The 19553-nt window shown below is 41.4% G+C and overlaps 2 protein-coding genes and 1 non-coding gene across 4 annotated transcripts in view; 2 read left to right on the forward strand and 1 right to left on the reverse strand.

Annotated features, from left to right (window-relative positions):
• The window catches only part of IMPACT (impact RWD domain protein), a 29490-nt gene extending 22667 nt beyond the window's left edge, over positions 1–6823 (forward strand). For both annotated transcript variants that reach the window (XM_066352540.1, XM_066352541.1), the window contains exons 9-11: positions 1235–1325; positions 2612–2746; positions 3909–6823. In XM_066352540.1, coding sequence (XP_066208637.1) covers positions 1235–1325; positions 2612–2746; positions 3909–3977 — 295 coding nt within the window. In that variant the 3' untranslated portion in view covers positions 3978–6823. The remainder of the gene's footprint in view (positions 1–1234; positions 1326–2611; positions 2747–3908) is intronic.
• On the reverse strand, positions 5309–5446 carry LOC136383651 (small nucleolar RNA SNORA5). Its single transcript, XR_010747466.1, has one exon. It is a non-coding gene; the product is annotated as a small nucleolar RNA SNORA5 (small nucleolar RNA).
• Positions 6824–14728: 7905 nt separating the features above from the next.
• Positions 14729–14881, forward strand: HRH4 (histamine receptor H4). The gene has a single exon (XM_066353351.1). It carries the CDS (start codon positions 14729–14731, stop codon positions 14879–14881), a length of 153 nt encoding a protein of 50 aa, XP_066209448.1.
• The last annotated feature ends 4672 nt before the right edge of the window (positions 14882–19553 follow it).

The raw sequence follows: 19553 nt of genomic DNA on the forward strand, positions 1-19553 counted from the left end.
CCACGTCATTCTCTTTTTGACCTGTGTGAAAATGTCTGTGGTGTTTTATTTTTTTAAATAACCTAACAGTACTGATTTATATGGTCAATTTTTTTCATAAAATTTTGGTGTTAGATTATAATTGTATATAATTATAAGCCTAATATAAATCAGCTGCTATTCCTTTTTGCCTTAAATTTGCTGTATAAAATTTTGTTTAATAGTACTAACCTCTTTTCTTCAAACAAGGTCAACTTTAAATAATAATAGAACTGGCTATATATAGTAAGCAGACAGTAAATATCTATTGAGTGAGTGAATGGATAGATGGATTGGTGGGTGGAAAGATGAATGAATGAATGCATGAATATGATTGCTATAATAAAATTAATATAATTGACTTAGGTGTATAGGTAAGGTAGTATCTGGCTTTTTATGGCCATAGTCAGAAAGCTATCTTTGCTACATTTGCCTACTCCTAATAGATGGTACCATTTGTGGGAGCCTAGGAAATCCACTATGTGGCATCCATTAGTTGACACTTTTCTTTTTATACTTACATTTAATTGTTAAGCTTATTTACTATAATGTAGGCCTACAGTATTATTCCAAGTGCTAATTTGGTAGATAATTTAACTGCGAAAAATACCATGACTTATCCCTGATATTGATAACTATCCAGGGTAAATTACAGAGAAAAAGACATTTTATAATTCCACTTAAAATGGGAAAGATGGAGAAATTCTCACTTGATAGACTAAGATGTGGGGAAAGTATAGAATACTAACTTTTGTTGATTTTATCAGCTTCATCTTTTTAATATACTTTTGGTCTCTTTCACTAGATCTTAGGGTCTTTGAGGACAGGAGTATGCCACTTATTTCTTTCATATCATTTCGTAGTACCTATCATGTGTAATGCTTTAATAGGGTTTACTCTCAATAAATGTTCAATGACTTCTCTCTATATCCAAAGCTTGAAGGTTAAATGAGTAAACTCGCCTTTCATAATCGCACCACTTCTGATTTAAGGGAGATACCCTTGATTCCTAGATTTCCCAAATATAAAAAATTAAACATACTAGAGAGTAAAGTATCAGTGAAAATACATCTAATACATACATAGTTCAGTAAAGATTTTTAAAAAACAAATATATTGATTTGGGAAGTAAATTGATTGCAAATAGTATGAAGGGGTAACTTTTATTATACTATTTTGAGGTTTCAATGTGTAACACTGTTGAATGTATTTCTAGAATATATTGTGAGGATAAACAGACCTTCCTGCAAGACTATGAAGACGACGGCGAGACAGCAGCTGGTGGACGTCTTCTCCATCTCATGGAGGTGAGTGTAACTTACATCCTGTTAGTCCTGTTCTGGGAGCCGTACAGTTGCTCAACGAAACAGAGCTTTATTTAGGAATCAGTGAATCAGTTAGACTATGTAACATGAGATATTTGGGTTCATTAGTAGTTAAGTGTTAAACACTAACAGAGTAGTTTTAAACCACTGGATATGGGGCTGGTAACAGTGTGCTTGCAGGCCTTTCAGTCACAGACCAGGGAAGATTGTCTTCAGCTTTGGAAAACCTCCTTTTTGTTTTTTTGACAATTTTCTGCCCTTTATTTTTTCTGTTCTATCTTTGTGAAATTCTTGTTACTAGGATACTGGACCTTCTGTATAGATCCAGAATGTTTCTTTTTTTATTATTATTAAGTTGTCCATCTCATTGCCTTATGTTCTGAGACATTTTCTTGATTGTCTCCTAAAATTCTTATTGAATTAAAAAATGTTTTTTTAGCAACCATGTATTTGGTTGTCAAGAGTTGCTTTTTCTCTGTTTTTTCTTTTTCATAGTGTACTGTTCTGGGTTTATGGATGTAATATCCTAAAATTTCTTGAATATACTAATTAGTGTTTTGGGGGGTTTTTTGAGATGTTCTCTCAAATTTTGTCTGGTCCATTTTAGTTTATCTTGTCTTTTCTCTTTCATGCTGTTGGATTTTCTTCATTTGTCTGGTGATCATTGATTGTCCATTACTTTTAAGAATGGGTTGCTTTTTTTCCTAAGGCAGTTGCTTTAGTTTCTTCTGCTGTTACATGTGGAGGTTTGTTTACTAACCCTGATAGCAACTCTGTTTGTGGGTCAGGCCTCTAGACTGGTGAGCTTCACATTAAGAGCAGCATTTGACAAATGTCCAACTGAGGAAGACCTTCCTGGTAGGCACCAGCAATTACTCCTGCAGCCCCAGTTCTCTCTTGTATTTGTTTAGAAGCAGGGTCTGTGTTATTGTTTGGCCTAAGGTAAAAGGTGCCTGCGAAGCTCTTCTGGTTGAGGTCACCGAGAACTGGAACCCCACCCGCATGATTTCCCCTTCACTCGGTCCTGTTGCCCCAGCGTTTGGAATTTGAGACACTGTTGAGCAGTGTTTATTTGTTTTCCGAATTCCCTTCTCATTTATAACATTCTGTCCTCTCAGTTGTTAGTATCTCACTCCATTCACTCGTGGTTTTGTCATTAAAGTCATGGGAACACTTTATGTGTGATTTTATATATGAGTTATTTCATTTGCCTTTAAAACTCACATTTGCACATGTATATATGTATATCTAATTACGCTTTTGAACAGATTTTGAATGTGAGAAATGTCATGGTGGTGGTGTCACGCTGGTATGGAGGGATTCTGCTGGGACCAGATCGCTTCAAACACATCAACAACTGTGCCAGAAACATACTAGTGGAGAAGAACTACACAAATTCTCCGGTAAGTTGTTATTGATAGTATATCTAGAGAGTTTCTCACCACTGCCTGTGAAATTAAAAAAAAAAAAAAAAAGTTTAGAATAAATCAGAATTTGTGTGATGTAATAGAAAAACCTTTGGACTAGGAAACTGGAGACTTGGGTTCTAGTCAAAACCATGTGACTGGCCAGTTGTGTGACCTTGGGAAGATGACTTCATCTCCTTGAACCTTAATTTCATAGAATCATAGAGTTTTATAAAAATCTTAAAGACCAATTAGTTTCCATTCCTTAAAATTGATACCCAGAAAGGTTGCAGCTAGTGCTCCAGTGACATAGATATTCTTTAATTTATTTATTTTTTGATTCAGTGAGAGGAAGGGAGGCAGAGACAGACTCCTGCATGCACCCTGACCGGGATCCATGTGGCAAGCCCACTACAGGGTGATGCTCTGCCCATCTGGGGCATTGCTCTGTTTGTTTAGCACTGAGCTCTTCTCAGCACCTGAGGCAGAGGCCATGAAGCCATCCTCAGCACCTAGGGCCAGCTTACTCCAGTCAAGCCATGGCTGCAAGAGTGGGGGAGAGAGAGAGAGAGAGAGAGAAAGAAAGAGAAAGAGAGAAGCGAGGGGGGAGGGGTGGAGAAGTAGATGGGCGTCTCTCCTGTGTGCCCTGGCCAGGAATTGAATCCGGGACATCCACACGCCAGGCTGCTGCTCTACCACTGAGCCAACCGGCCAGGGCTAGATATTCTTTAAACATCTATAAATTCTTACATTTTCTGTTATTGTCAAAAGCATCTCCTCTTTTCCCTGGTGTGACTTTAGATGCCTTCTTCCTTTATATTTTGAGGGGTTTTTTGTTTCATATTTTATAACTATGTTCATTTCTATTGTATTTAAACTCTGCTGCCTTACTTTAGAAAGTAGACAATAGATTAAATAATATTGAAATTATTTAAACATAAATCTATTAGATAAATGAGTGTTTTCCTTGATTATTCTTGATCATTTTGTGACTATGTAGACAGTAAGTAAAAGCACCCTATCAGACAGGAAGATGATACATATGGAAGTGGCTGCACTTTCACTGTTGTACGTATTCTTTATGACTAGATTTAAGGTTCCTCAGCCAGTGTCTTCATATAAATGGGGAGATACCACACTGACTTTTGTCTTTTTTCAGGAGGAATCATCTAAGGCTTTGGGAAAGAACAAAAAAGTAAGAAAGGACAAGAGGAGGAGTGAACATTAAGACCTGAAACTACACGAAAGGTTAACTTGCCTGTAATTATATACACATTCCACACTCATCAAAGAATAGATTGTGCAGAGAGGGCATCCCGGACTGCTCAGGTCAGCCAGTTCATCACGGACACCATTACCTTTTCTTCTTTGGTTATATCATCTTCCAAAAATAGAGAACTTGTGATATATTCATGTGTGTTTCAGGCTGATTCAGAAGACTTAATTTGAACTTACCATTTCACCTACTTTTAGGAAGGTAACAGTTGCCCAGAGCAGTACCTGAATTAACTGTCCATTTCAGTACATGTCAAGTGCCTTTGTTAAGTGGGAAAGAAATGTCTCTGGAGTATAAATACCTGATTTCTTGTCATTGGGATTCTCATTTTGTTAAATGAATACTGCCTCTTACTGCTCTTTATGGCTGGCTTATTGGAATAGGAGCTCACTGAAGATTGATCTTGGAGAGTTTCTTCTGTGATTTTAGTTCATAAGGATGTCACCTTTCATTTTCTAGTTCGATCATTGAGAAATGGATTAAATGAAAATTCAGAAGTATACATCTACAACTATTTGCTGAAGTAATTCATCTAACATATTTGTTAGCATAAGTGTTATGCTTCAGTTCTGTCGCAGATTGGTGATTGTGAAATCTCAAAAAGTGATTTTCTAGCCTCTATCTTTTCTGTTTAATTCTTATAATGTAAAGCAATGAATGTGGAGTGTCAGTGGTCTCCGCCCACCCCTGAAATGTGTTGGTGTAATATTCTGGTTTCTTTTTTTTTTTTAAACAGAGACAGAGAGAGAGTCAGAGAGAGGGATAGACAGGGACAGACAGACAGGAAGGGAGAGAGATGAGAAGCATCAATCATCAATTTTTCGTTGCAACACCTTGTTCATTGATTGCTTTCTCATATGTGCCTTGACCATGGGGCTATAGCAGACTGAGTAACCCCTTGCTGGAGCCAGCGACCTTGGATCCAGGCTGGTGAGCTTTGCTCAAACCAGATGAACCCGTGCTCAAGCTGGCAACCTCGGGGTCTCAAACCTGGGTCCTCTGCATCCCAGTCCCACGCTCTCTCCACTGCGCCACCGCCTGGTCAGGCTATTCTGGTTTCTTTTAACAACCTGGAAGTACCTTTCTGTGGTCTTCACTGAGGAGTTAGAGCCATGCTAGAAGCTGTGCTTGGTTATTGAGACACAAAAGGGTAGGTGGCCGATGGTGTAGGGCAAGGCTATGTGGTGTTACAGAAATGTGCTGCATGTGTCCCAGCTGCATTCCAGCCCTCGTTCTCAGTTCCATGCCTTTGTGGAGAAAAGGAACAACACTTTTTTTTTTTTCCATGTCCACAGCTAAACTTATCCCCGGGTCCCAGGGCAGGAACCCAGAGCCCATGAGCGGTGGAGCTTGCTGTAGCAGCCACCTGGGCCAGCCCCTGCTATGGGGGCAGCAGGGGCTGAATTTGAAACAAAACTTTTGACTGGAAAAACAAAAAAAATTTCTCTTTTTCTTCATCACGATCAAATCTTCCTTTTCATCAGTGTTTTACGTTTCTTCTTTCATCTGCAAGTTGTGTGATTTACCTCTAGGCATCTAGACAATAAATTCACCTTTGAGATATAATAAGTCATTGACTGTTTCCTTTCAGATAGGATTCTAAACAATTATGAGAGCTCATTGGTTACAGATGTACCTGAGACCCCCGTCCAGAGAAGGAGCAGAGATGAGGAGGCTGCGGGTGCTGGCGCGGGTGCACGGGAGCAGCGGAGGAGAGGGGGTGCAGACGGGGGGTGCTGTTCTCTGGTGTTTCACCTTTTAAAAAAATTCAGCACCCTTACTTGGTATTTTTAATAAGAATCTAGTAAACAGTTTTACATTAGGATGGATTCTGAGAATTAAAATGTAAATTGCATCTGTTGTGTGTTTCCTGTTGCCAGTTATCAATTGTCATCAGAGAATGACATGTGTTTAGAACACTTACCCCAGATTCCATGAAAAATTAGGTATGTCCTATATCAACTTAAGATAATTGAAGTTTAAAACCATTAATATTGAAATAATTTCAGAAAAATAAATGTGAGTTTGTTTCTCTGTACTAGCAAGTTTGAATTTCTTTCTTGCTCTTTAATATTTATGACTTTATAGAAAAACTTTTTATCTGGGATCTTATTTTTCTTTATTTAAAGACAATCTTATTTTTGTTTCTACTAAAATGCCAATTCTCCTTTGCCCAAAGTCAGTTAGTTAATAGGAGAGATCCCAGAGTCTCTAGTTGTGGAGCCTGAGTTATCTCCACTACTTATGTGGACCCTAACTAATCATAATATCTTCTTTTCTCTATTTAAAATTTATCTCCATCAGAAGATTTTCAAATTCTTCACATTTTCTATAGCCAAATAAATCTATGTGGTGGCATATTTTGTAGTATGTTACTGTATTAGTCAATTATATTCTCCATATGCCAGAATAAAAGAGCAGGTTGTGGTTACCTTTTAAATGGGAACAGCAGCGTGATTAGGAGGTAGATACCACGAAACAGCCTCTTTGAAGAGCGTTGTATCAAACTCATCACTACTGAGAAGGAATCGCATGGAGCAGATACTGATTGTAGGGAAGGTGAAATTTATTGGGAAAATTGTATAATCGTCTCTAATTCCGCTATCTAGAGATAATGTTAGTAACCTTTGGTATGCACATCGTTCTATTTTTTTCCTGTGCATAATTTTGTACATATGCTATTTTTCTTTTCATAAAAATGGTATTAAATTGTATATACTGTTTTGTATCTTGATATTTCATATAGAAGTATATTGTTAACGTTTTCCCATGTCAATAAATATTATTCTGTGGCTTAATTTCTTTTGATTATGTCATATTCTATTTTCTAGGTGTGTCTACTATATTAACTAGTTGCTGCTTGTCTCCAATTTTAAAATTTTTTCCAATTTTTCACTCTTCTATGAAAAATCATTGTATACTAGCGTTATATATTATCTCTACTTACTTTCTTAGGAAAAAAAACCCAATAAATGAAATTTCTTGGTGTAGCCAAATTACTCTGTAGAAAGTTTATTAGCTATCCCCTCCATTAGCATTGTATCAGAGTAAACTTAGAATACCAAGGAAAGATGGGGAGAAACAGGCAGCCTGGCAGGTGAAAGGACCAGTAACTCTTTTTAATTGGCCTTCTTGCATTTAACTAGTTGTAGACTCATAAAAAGTAACAAAGACTCATTTTTTCCTAGTATTAACATCTTATGTAGCTACAGTATGTCCATCAAAGCCAAGAAATGCCTTCTGGATGCAAATTCTTTGGCAAATATGTGATTTGAAAGATCTTCTCCCAGCTTGCAGCTTGTCTTTTCATTCTCTTAAGGATGTTTTTCACAGAGTGAAAGTATTTAATTTTTTTGGGAAGTAGATTATCTTTTTGGGAGGTGAGGGATTGTGTTTTTCGTGTAATGCCTAAGGACTCTGTCTAACCCTAGGTCATGAAGATTTTCATCTGTTTTCTCTTTTTAAAGTTTCAGAGTTTTATGGATTTTTTAAAGATCTGTTATCTATGTGCAATTATTTTTTATACATGAAATTTAATTTGAACTTAATTGTTTTGCATATGGATGTTTTATTTTTATTTTTATTATTATTATTATTTTTTTTTATTTTTCCGAAGCTGGAAACGAGGAGGCAGTCAGACAGACTCCCGCATGCACCCAACCGGGATCCACCTGGCATGCCCACCTGGAGGCGATGCTCTGCCCCTCTGGGGCGTCACTCTGTTGCATCCAGAGCCATTCTAGCGCCTGAGGCAGAGGCCACAGAGCCATCCTCAGCACCCGGGCAATCTTTGCTCCAGTGGAGCCTTGGCTGCGGGAGGGGAAGAGAGAGACAGAGAGGAAGGAGAGGGGGAGGGGTGGAGAAGCAGAAGGGCGCTTCTCCTGTGTGCCCTGGCCGGGAATCGAACCCGGGACTCCTGCACGCCAGGCCGACGCTCTACCGCTGAGCCAACTGGCCAGGGCCTGGATGTTTTCTTTTTCTTTTTTAAAATGTTTCTTGATTTTAGGGAAAGAGGAAGGGGAGAGAGAGACAGAGAAACATCAATTTTTTTTTCTACTCATTCATTCCTTGCCTGGTTCTTGTATTGAACCCGAAACTTGGCGTATTGGGACCAACTGAGCTATCCAGCGAGGGCTGAATGTGGATATTTTAAATCAGATTTTTTATTGATGGATTAGCATAACATAAAAAGTTGTATAGCCAGCACTTAGTTTGCAAAGAAAGAGTGCTGTACCAGCACCTGACAGTCCTTGTGCCTCATCCAGTCGCTAACTGTTCTCTCTCCCCAGTTCTGACATCAGAATTAATTTGGTCTGTTTTGACTTTTATGTGAGCTCAAACACGCAATATATAGCCTTGTTTGGGCTTCCTTTGTTCAAACATTTTATGGGATTCATCTGGGTTGTTGCATATAGCAGTTCTTTCTTATCATTGCATGGTATTCCATTGAATGAATGTGACAATTTACCAATTCTGTTTATGGATATTGGTGTTTCCAGTTTGAGGCTATTATAGTTAGTGCTGCTATGAACATTTTTTTTTCCGAAGTGAGAAGAGGGGGGCAGCAAACAGACTCCCGCATGTACCCGACTGGGATCCACCTGGCATGCCCACCAGGGGGCGATGCTCTGCCCATCTGGGACATTGCTCCACTGCAACGGGAGTCATTCTAGCACCTGAGGTGGAGGCCATGGAGCCATCTCAGTGCCTGGGCCAACTTTGCTCCCATGGAGCCTTGGCTGCAGGAGGAGAAGAGTGAGACAGGGAGGAAGGAGAGGGGGAGGGGTGGAGAAGCAAATGGGTGCCTCTCCTGTGTGCCCTGGCCAGGAATCAAACCAGAACTTCCACATACTGGGCCGACACTCTACTCCTGTGCCAACCGGCCAGGGCAATGAACTTTCTTGCACATGACTTTTGGTCAACACATACATTTTTTTTTTTTTAGTGAGTTATTGAGAAGGGGGAGCAGACAGGGACAGACAGGCTAGAAAGGGAGAGAGATGAGAGATGAGAAGCATCAATTTTTCACTGTGGCATCTTAGTTGTTCATTGATTGCTTTCTCATATGTACCTTGACTGGGGGCTACAGCAGAGCAAGTGACCCCTTACTCAAGCCAGCAACTTTGGACTCAAGCCAGCGACCATGGGGTCATGTCTATGATCCGCTCAGGCTGGCGACCTCAGGGTTTTGAACCTGGGTCCTCTGCATACCAGTCAGTCACTCTATTCAGTACACCACCACCTGGTCAGACACATATACACATTTCTAAAGCGTAAATACCTAGAAATGAATTTGTTGAGTCATAGGATATGTGTCTGGAGATTTAGTGTATACTGCCCAAGGGTGTGCTGGTAAAGTTTAAGCAACTGGCACTGGGGTGGGTGCCTGTTCTTGTGGTCTAAATACCCCCATTCTGTCTAATTTCAAGCTCTGCCAGTGTGCAGTCAGCTGGCTCACAAAATTCCTCAAAATTTTAACAGTCACTTCTGGTGAGCTCCAGCACCCATCACTCATACTGCCAAGCAGTTTTCCAAACTAGTTACAACTATTTATGGTCCTCCCAGTAGTGAATGGGAGTTCTAGTGACTGCATATCCACATTTGGTATTATGTGACTCATCTTAATTGTGGTTTGTAGCGGCATCACTTCGCGGTTTGCATTTCCCTGATGACTAATGAGGTTGAACACTTTGATTATATTTTATGTCTGAAGTGACTGAATAATCTTGTAATGACACCCCCCCCCCCCCCGCACACACACTTCTAGGAATGGAAATATAGGTTTGTTATCAAGTTTGATTTTGATTCAGACACAGAAACAAGGTTGCAGTTTTGCATATCTGAGCACCAGGTCTGTAAATGTCAGCATCTCGTCACCAACCCACTGGATGCTAAGTACGTATGTGAATTTATAGGAAACGTAATCATTTTTTGCTTCTAGTTTCCTCACTTATAAAAAATGTGGATGATTCCTCCCTCTCTGAGATATTGAGATATTATGGTTGTTAAATGAGGTGCCTTCCATGTGATAAGCATTCAATAAAGTCATCAAATAAATCTTATTTTTCCTCACTCTTTGTGGAAGAACTCACCTACCTTTTAAGATGGCTATTTCCGAAAATTTTAATAGAACCTAAAATTATTATTATTTTAAGTGAGAGGAGGGGAGATGGAGAGACAAACTCCTGTATGCACCCCTGACCGGGATCCACCTTATAACCCTATCTGGGGCTGATGCTTGAACCAATCAAGCCACTGGCTGCAAGAGAGGAAGAGAGAGAGAAGGAGAGGGAGGGTGAGAGAAAAGATGGTTGCTTCTCATGTGTGCCCTGACCAGGGACTGAGCCCGGGATGTCTGCCTGCTGGGCCGATGCTCTATCCACTGAGCCAACCGTCCAGAGCCAACAGAACCTAGAATTTTATGTTGACATTGAGGCTATCCAATTGTTAGGCTGTTGTTGGGAGGCAGTGAAGCATGGTAGCTTAGAGCCTGGTGTCTAGAGTCTGTCTGTATTGAATTCTGTCTGCTTTTTGCAAGGCTTGCAAGCTGGGGAAAGTTACTCTAGTAACTTTCTAGTTTCTCTGTATTTCATGTTGAAAGGCTTATATAAAGAGCTAAGCAGGCCACAGGTTGCTATTGAAAGAGCTTAGTTGTGGAGCCCTGAATCTAGTCAAGGAGTATAGAGCAGAGTTTGCAAACGTTTTTCTGTAAACATCCAAAAATTATGTTATGCTTCATGAGCCATCTCTGCCACAGCTACTCAATATATTGTGGTGCCAAAGCAGTCGTGGTCAGAGTGTGCGCCTATAATAGCGTAAGCTGTGTTCCGATAAAACTTTATGGATAATGAAATTTGAATTTCATGTATTTTCATGCGCTATGAAATATTTTTTTTAATTTTTTCAACTGTGTAAATATGCATAAATGAAAAACAATCTTCTGTATATCTCCTCTACTTTCAAAAACTCTACTTACAAAATATGTCCCTTCTGACACTAGACATGTAGATTTTCCACACATCAAGTCATTTCTGCAAAACCAGTGAGGTGTCCTACAATTCAGTTCAGTTCTGACATGCTCCTGCAGGTTAAGGACTCAGTCCTACAAGACTGCGCCTTGCCCACACTTCAGATGTCAATGGCACGCCCAGGTCGTCACAACTGTGCTTCAGACTAACTGGCTGTAGATTGGAGGTTGCCATGACTCCCGCCTCCAGTTCATGGATTTGGTGTAGTGACTCGCAGAACTCAGGGAAGCATCTTGTTAGAGCACTAGTTTATTATAAAAGGAAACAGCCTGATGGAGGAGGTGCATAGGGCAAGGAGTGTGGGAAGGGGTACAGAGCTCCCACACTCTGGGCTTGCCACGCTCCCTGCACCTCCATGTGTTCACCACCCTGGAGGTTCTCCAAAACCCATCCTGTTGGGTTCTCATGGAGGCTCCGTTACGTACGCATTGTGATGAAATCATTGGCCATCGGTGATCGAGTCTCTTGAGTCACCTCTCCTGAGGTGTGTGTGGGGGGGAGGCGGGCGGACTGGAAGCTTCAATCTTCTCATCATGTGTTTGGTTCCCCTGCCAACAAGCCTTAGGGGATTTTCAAAAGTCACCTGTTAACTTAAACTCAGGTGTGGTTGAAAGGGGCTGGTTAGGAATCACAAGACACTCCGTTACCTTGAAGGCTCTGGAGCTATTTCAGGAACCAGTGACAAAAGACCAAATATTATTCAAAAGATGCTCCCAGTGCTCATATCACTTAGGAAATTCCTAGGGTTCCAGGAGTTCTTTTCCAGAAATAGGGATGAAGACCAAATAAATGTTGCTCATTATAAATGATAATATCACAACATATAGAAACCATTCTTCGCCCAGGGGCCAAACTATGGTCTGTGAACCGTAGTTGGCCGACCTCTGGTGGGGACCAGGTAGAAAGAGAGAGGCAAGTTACAAAGTATAATGCTAGTACAGAAGATTTGGATTTCTGAGCCTAGGAAAGAGGGTTTTCTTTGCCATTTAGCCCAGGGTTTGAGTTGTATACTCTTAGGGGAATAATAAAGTTCATTTGTATATCAGGACCCATAAAATGAAGGCCGCCCCAGTGGTCTGGGCCACATCACTAATCTAAACCCAAGTTAGCCTGCACTGAATGGGAAACACCTGTCAAGGAAACCTAATTTGCACCGATTACAATCCTCTAACTCAGCTTTAGCTAGCTTACCTTACCCTAGAAAACAGGACTGCTAGCCTTTGAAGGAAACTCCAGACCTCCTAACCCAGGGGTCGGGAACCTATGGCTCGCGAGCCAGATGTGGCTCTTTTGATGGCTGCATCTGGCTTGCAGACAAATCTTTAATAAAAAAAAATAATGTTAAAAGTATAAAACATTCTCATGTATTACAATCCATTCATTTTCTACTGCTCATGTTCATGGTTGTGGGTAGCTGGAGCCAATCACAGCTGTCTTCTGGGACAACAACAAATTTTTATTGGATAATGCGTAATGTACACGGGTCCTTGTATGGCTGTCACAGAATTACATTTTAAAATATATGGCGTTCATGGCTCTCTCAGCCTAAACGGTTTCCGACCCCTGTCCTAACCCATTGTGCCCTGTTTCCACCTTGCCTCTTCTAACCTTCTGTAAAACTAACTCTTGCCCACAATCCCTTGGGAATAGTGCTCCCCAGTTTGTGAGGTACTGTGCTCCCCCGACCTGCAATTGTTTTCCCTGGAATACAGGACATTAAACTCATTACCAAATTGTATTATTTTGTTGGGTTTTTTTTGTTTGTTTGTTTGTTTTTATTTTTTTTTATTAAATTTAATGCAGTGACATTGATAAATCAGGGTACATATGTTGAGAGAAAATATCTCTAGATTATTTTGACATTTGATTGTGCTGTATACCCCTCCCACAAAGTTAAATTGTCTTCTGTCACCTTCTATCTGGTTTTCTTTGTGCCCCTCCCCTCCCCTAACCCCTCTCTCCTTCTTCACCCCCTCCCCCCTCCCCCAACCCCCCGCCTCTGTTGCCATCACATTCTTGTTCATGTCTCTGAGTCTCATTTTTATGTCCCTTCTATGTATGGATTCATCTCAGTTTTTTTTCTGATTTACTTATTTCACTCCGTATAATGTTATCAAGGTCCATCCATGTTATTGTAAATTATTTTGTTGTTTAACAGACAAGATAAATTACAAGTATGTGTTTGTAATCAAGAAAAAGTAGATTTAGAAATCAGATTTGGATTTGAATTTTGGTTCCATGCCTTGGGCATGGAAGTCATGTTGGGCCAGTTACCTATCTTATTTGAGCCTTATTTTCATCATCTGTAAAATGGTGCTAGTTAATCCTTCGTCATAGGATTTTTGAAGGGTTGAATGAAATGAGATAATGTGTGAAATGTCTCTAGTTTAAACCTTCACACTCAGTGGGAACTCAATAGCTGATGATTAGTATGTTTCTCATTGTAAGAAGTGAGATCAGATGTATCTGTGATCAGTAAGATGTGGATGTTGCAGAGTAGCCTCCCTAAAATATGCCTCTTGCCATAAGGATTATTTGAAGCTGGGTTATTTCAAGAAGCTCTGAGAACAGAGTAGACGTTACTCTGTAGGAAGGGAAATCTATAATTATAGACAAAATTTACATGAGAAAGGTGCCTGTCCCAGAAAGAGCTATTATCACACACCATTTTTCACCCTGCGCAAGGCTGGGCAACATTGTTTGCTGAACAGTTTCTCCTAGCGGGGCCTTCGATAGCTCAGTTGGTAGAGCGGAGGACTGTAGTGGATGATGATGAACAGCTTCTCCTTTGCTTTCCTGTGCGTTGCTTTCCTTCCCACGCGCTCACTCCAACATCTCTCTTTTGTCCTTAACTTAAGATCGTATTTAAGGTAGTGGCTTGGAGTTTTACTCCTTTTCCCTGGGTATCTCCCATGTGTACATGAGTCATACATGTTAATAAACTCCTGTTTGTTTTTCTCTTGCTGAGGTTTCTGAATTAGCAGGGGTCTTAGCCAAGAACTCAGAAAAGTAGAGGCAAAATTATTTTTCCTCCCCTACAGTACACTCGGTGTCAAAAGAAAAAAGCCAAGTGAGAGATGATGGTGGTCTAAATCGAGCTATTGGTAGTGGGGATGGATGGAAGAGGGTGGATTTAAGATGTGGTTAGGGGTAGGAAAGGAGTGAGATTGGCATTTAGATACTGGGCTGAGAAATTTGGTAGGTGATGGTGCCATTTAAGTCAAACCTTGTTTCCTAATCAGGAAGCCATATCACTGCCATTTATTTATTTATTTATTTATTTATTTTTGTATTTTTCTGAAACTGGAAACGGGGATAGACAGACAGACTCCCACATGCGCCCGACTGGGATCCACCCGGCACGCCCACCAGGGGCGACGCTCTGCCCACCAGGGGGTGATGCTCTGCCCCTCCGGGGCGTCGCTGTGCCGCGACCAGAGCCACTCTAGCGCCTGGGGCAGCAGCCAAGGAGCCATCCCCAGTGCCCGGGCCATCTTTGCTCCAATGGAGCCTTGGCTGCCAGAGGGGAAGAGAGAGACAGAGAGGAAGGAGGGGGGGTGGAGAAGCAAATGGCGCTTCTATGTGCCCTGGCCGGGAATCGAACCCGGGTCCCCCGCACGCCAGGCCGACACTCTACCACTGAGCCAACCGGCCAGGGCCTGCTTTAGCATTTTAATGGGCTTCCTAGCTTTTGCTATCATGCTAGGAAATGCCATTGTCATCTTAGCTTTCATGGTGGACAAAAACCTTAGACATCGAAGTAATTATTTTTTCCTTAACTTGGCCATTTCTGACTTCTTTTTTGGTAAGTTACATCTCTTTACTTAAGATAATTTTTTCCAACTGTAATTTATTTCTGAAGCCTTAGAATAAGCTTTTATTTCAGGGGACTGTATGAAGTTGGAAATTATTAAAAACAAAATGTTTAAGGATTATAGTTCAGGGGAGGCTACATGGAACTTTGGGTAATATTATGTATATGTAAATCAGGTTTGTAGGAAAATCTTTATCTGAAAACAGTTTATTTTCTTTTTATGAAATAAAAATAAGTTCAGAATATTTCTAAAATTGTTTAAGAGTTATTTTCCTTGTATGTCTAGTTTTATAAGCATTCTGCTTTAAGCAAGCATAATTTTCTTAGTATCATGGTGTTGGAGTCATAGAAAATAATGTATGCTGGTAACTAGTACAGTCAGGAAATAGAATACTAAGGTTAATTAAAGAGTATGGCTAATAATAGGATTTTATGATATGGTAGAATATTATAAAATATACCCAACATGAAACTACCTTGCATATGTTATGGTATCACAGTATTATAAGGAATTATAGAAATGAAATTAATCTGTCTTTGAAAACATACACTTTAGTTTTTACTTCCTGATAGTCATCGATCTTTAACAATGCTGTTAATTAGTAAATGTGCAAAAGTGTCAGCTGAAGATACTGTGTTATAGGAGCTTCCTTGTCTATAGCTACATGAATGCTTGCACTTATCTTTATTATATGCGGCTTAAGTGTCTGTTTGTCGCCAATAGCTTATTGGTTGCTTGTGTAACTGTACTAGCCAATGGGGTGAAGTTGCCACGGCTGAACGCAAATTGAGCGGGTCAGGGGGAAGGTGAACATTTGTTTGCATTGGCAATCATCTGTTTTACATAAAAACTACGTCTTAACGTAATTTCTTTTAAGAATGCCTCCTAGAAAATACAGCACTGAAGAGGAGAGAAAAGGAGCTAAAGCTGCACAAAAACGGCTTTCTCGACAAAAAGAAACCACTGAGCAGAGAAAGACAAGGCTTGCTTCAGTCGCAGAGCAAATGCATCTTTCTCGGCAAAATGAGACTGATGAGCATAGAGAAACAAGGCTTGCCTCAGATGCAAGACAAAAAAGCCTGTCTTGACAAAATGAGTCCCTTGAACAAAGGCAGGAGAGAAATGCAAAAAAAACGACAGAGTAATGCTGACCGAAACACAAAAAGGATTAAAACAGTTTCAAACAGAGAAACTTTAATTTTTGAGCATTCCTCTGGTGACATGAATATTAAATGTGAACACTGTCAGTCCTTAAACTTCAAGTTAGAAACTAATCGATTTGACCGTGGCAAGAAAGAATTTTCTCAATGTTGCAAATATGGAAACATTGTAGTTCCACTAATTGAGAATTATCCACCACTCTTGAATAAATTATTGACTAATCAGCATCCAAATAGCAAACAGTACATGGATAGCATTCGATCCATTAATAGTTCGTTTGCTTTTGCGTCCATGGGAAACAAACCAATTGACTTGCCTGGACCAGGACTTTATTGCTTTCGACTTCATGGTCAAGTTTACCATCAAACTGGAACTTTGCATCCTTCTGACGGGAAAAGAAAATTTGCTCAATTATATATATTTGATCCCTCAGAAGCCAGTTCGGCACGTTTAGAATGGAATAAAAGAGTTCCTGAGACCTTACTTAATGAAATGGGGGAATTATTTCAAGACATTAACCCCTTTGCTACTGCATATAAAATGATGCATGAAGTTGAAAAAAAAGTTGGCCTCTAATGCTATAGCAAGCAATGAGCCAGCAATCAGCATTGCCATGGCCATTGTCTGTGATTGTAACTTAGATCAAAGGCAGTATAATGTCCAGCAAGCCACTTTGACATGTGAATTAACATTTTATTATTTAAATCACCTTTATTTATTGAGTTAGCGGTGGCTCTTAAGAAATGTACCGCCAGTGGTTTCCTTCATTGCACTCTACTTTAAGCAATTAAGCAAGTAGAAGGGGGAAACCCCGTGGGGCACTAAGCAAAGGGGCGTGCTCGCCGCCTGCCCTGGGTAATTCAGTTTGAATTAGCAGACACCTTTGCACAAATCATTTTAATTACAATTTATAATATCTAGAACAGCGGTCATTTCGTATGACCGCTGGGCTTTCTAGTATTGAAATAAAACAAAATGCATGGGATACTTAGTTAATTGCCTGGAACACAGTGCGTGGCTTCCTAAGTGTGAGCTGCAGCCTGGCTGGTGTTCAGGGTTAGGTGGCAACAGTAGGGGACGAAGTCAGAGTGGTCAGAATCTACGTAGTGAAGGCCCTTGAATACCACTACGATTCTGGATTGAAGTTTATTCAGCAGGCCATGTGGAGATTAAAACATTTTAAAGCAGCTGAGTGCTTGGAGGGATAGGAGCTTTATCTTGGAGACATCAGAAGAGGGGTAGTAGGTGGGAGAAGCTGGAGCAGAGGGTGGCTGTGTTTCAGAGACAGCCCTGTAGCAATCTGGGTAGAAGTCATGTGGTAGCAAGGCTCTGAGCAAGGGTGAGGCAGAAAACAGGTCTGGGGTACAGAGCTGCAAAGCTGGGCTCAGGCCAGAGGAAGAGGAAGAAGAGTTAGAGATTGAGCTCTGGGGACTAAGAAGTATAAAACTTTTATTTTGAAACTTTTATTTTTATTTTTATTTATTTATTTATTTATTTATTTGTATTTTTCTGAAGCTGGAAAGGGGGAGAGACAGTCAGACAGACTCCCGCATGCGCCCGACCGGGATCCGCCCAGCACGCCCACCAGGGGGTGACGCTCTGCCCACCAGGGGGGGATGCTCTGCCCCTCCGGGGCGTCACTCTGTTGCGACCAGAGCCACTCTAGCGCCTGGGGCAGAGGCCAAGGAGCCATCCCCAGCGCCTGGGCCATCTCTGCTCCAATGGAGCCTCGGCTGCGGGAGGGGAAGAGAGACAGAGAGGAAGGAGAGGGGGAGAGGTGGAGAAGCAGATGGGCGCTTCTCCTGTGTGCCCTGGCCGGGAATCGAACCCGGGACTTCTGCACGCCAGGCCGACGCTCTACCACTGAGCCAACCGGCCAGGGCAGAAGTATAAAACTTTTTATTATTTTATTTTATTTTATTTTATTTTATTTTATTTTATTTTATTTTATGGGAGAGAGAAGGAGAGAGAGACAGGAAGGGAGAAGGTAAGAAGCATCAAATTGTAGCTGCTTCCACTTTAGTTGTGCATTGGTGGCTTCTTGTACAAGCCTTGAGCAGGGCCGTGCCAGTGTCCCCTTGTTCAATCCAGTGACCTTGGGCTTTTCATGCCCCTGATGTTTGGGCTCAAGCTGGCAAGCTTTGGGATTGTGTGGACGATTCCCCTGCTCGAGCCAGTGACCCTGTGCTAATGAGCCGTGCTTAGAGCAGGCAGCCTTGCGGCTTCAGACAGCGACCTCAGCATGCTGGGTTGATGCTTTATCCACTGCGCCACCACAGGTCAGGCAAGAAGTAGCCTTCTCCTCTTTCTTCGTAGAACTGGAGAATTTTTGCATGACACTGAATACTTAAAGATGATTATGTTTTTTGACTAACTCAAAAAGAGTGAGTCCTGAATACCTGGGGGATGGGTTGAAACTATCCTCACTGAGAGGGCCTGAGGCCTAAAGCTTTTTGTGCAAGGTTGGTTCCAGATGACAGTGGAATGTCTTCATGCGTGGCACAGTGTCAGCATCATGGCAGCCCTGCCATCATGGCCTTAAGCATCACAACATAAAGATGTGGTTGTCTTTGAGAAATGTTCCTGCTGAGATGGTTATATGCCAGGCCTGGGCGGGGAGGGGGGAGTCCCCTCCATCAGCAGGTGGGTGGGGAAAGAGGTGGCTTTACTCTTGATGAAAGCAATCTACACAGGTCAGAGTCTCCATTAATCTACCGGCCTCACCCTTCTCGTGGCGCTCGTCCTGCCAGCTTTCTCCAGAGGCCCACGTATTTAATACAATACTTCGGAGATATTGCAGGTTCAGTTCCAGATCACTGCACCAAACTGGGCATTGTGATAAAGACAGCCCCATGAATATTGGGTTTTATCGTGCCTATGAAAGTTACGTTTATATGATATGATAGACTATCAAGTGTACAATAGCACTATGTCTAAAAAAACCATGTACTTACCTTAATTAAAAATTATTTTATCTGAGCTTTTGGTGAGTTGTCAGGTTTTTGCTGGTGGAGGGGTCTTGATGAAGATGCAGTATCTGTGAAGCACAGTGAAGCAAGGTCTGCCGCCTTTGCACAGCGCAAGAACGGGGAGAGTCTCTGCGAGCTGGTAACCAGATTAGAGCTTTGTGTCCACGTTGCCCTTTCTCCTTTGCCATGCTGAAGTGTGCCTTCAGCTCTGAGCCTGTAGGGCCTAATAGTCGTGGTGGGGGGCCAGAGTGGGGCTCAGGAGGGGTTTTCTGTAGCGGTAAGCCAGAAAACCTCATGATTTGGGTTCCTGAGACCTAGAGCCCAGAACCACGTGGTGGTGGCCGGGCAGATTCGAGCATTGCCTGTGCTCAGTGTTGTGGGCTTTCTGGCTGCATGCTCTCTTCTTGCCTGCATCAGGACTGCGTTCTCTAGAGAACCTCACTTGGTGGCACCTGTGTAGCTTCCCGGGCTGAATTTAGTGTTGGAAAGCAAAGATTTACCTGAGGAAAAATTTCAGTACCAGCTACAGTGATATAAATATACCTCCTCTGTATA

This window comes from Saccopteryx leptura, chromosome 11 (assembly GCF_036850995.1).
Source record: "Saccopteryx leptura isolate mSacLep1 chromosome 11, mSacLep1_pri_phased_curated, whole genome shotgun sequence".
Classification (NCBI taxonomy): Eukaryota; Metazoa; Chordata; class Mammalia; order Chiroptera; family Emballonuridae; genus Saccopteryx; species Saccopteryx leptura.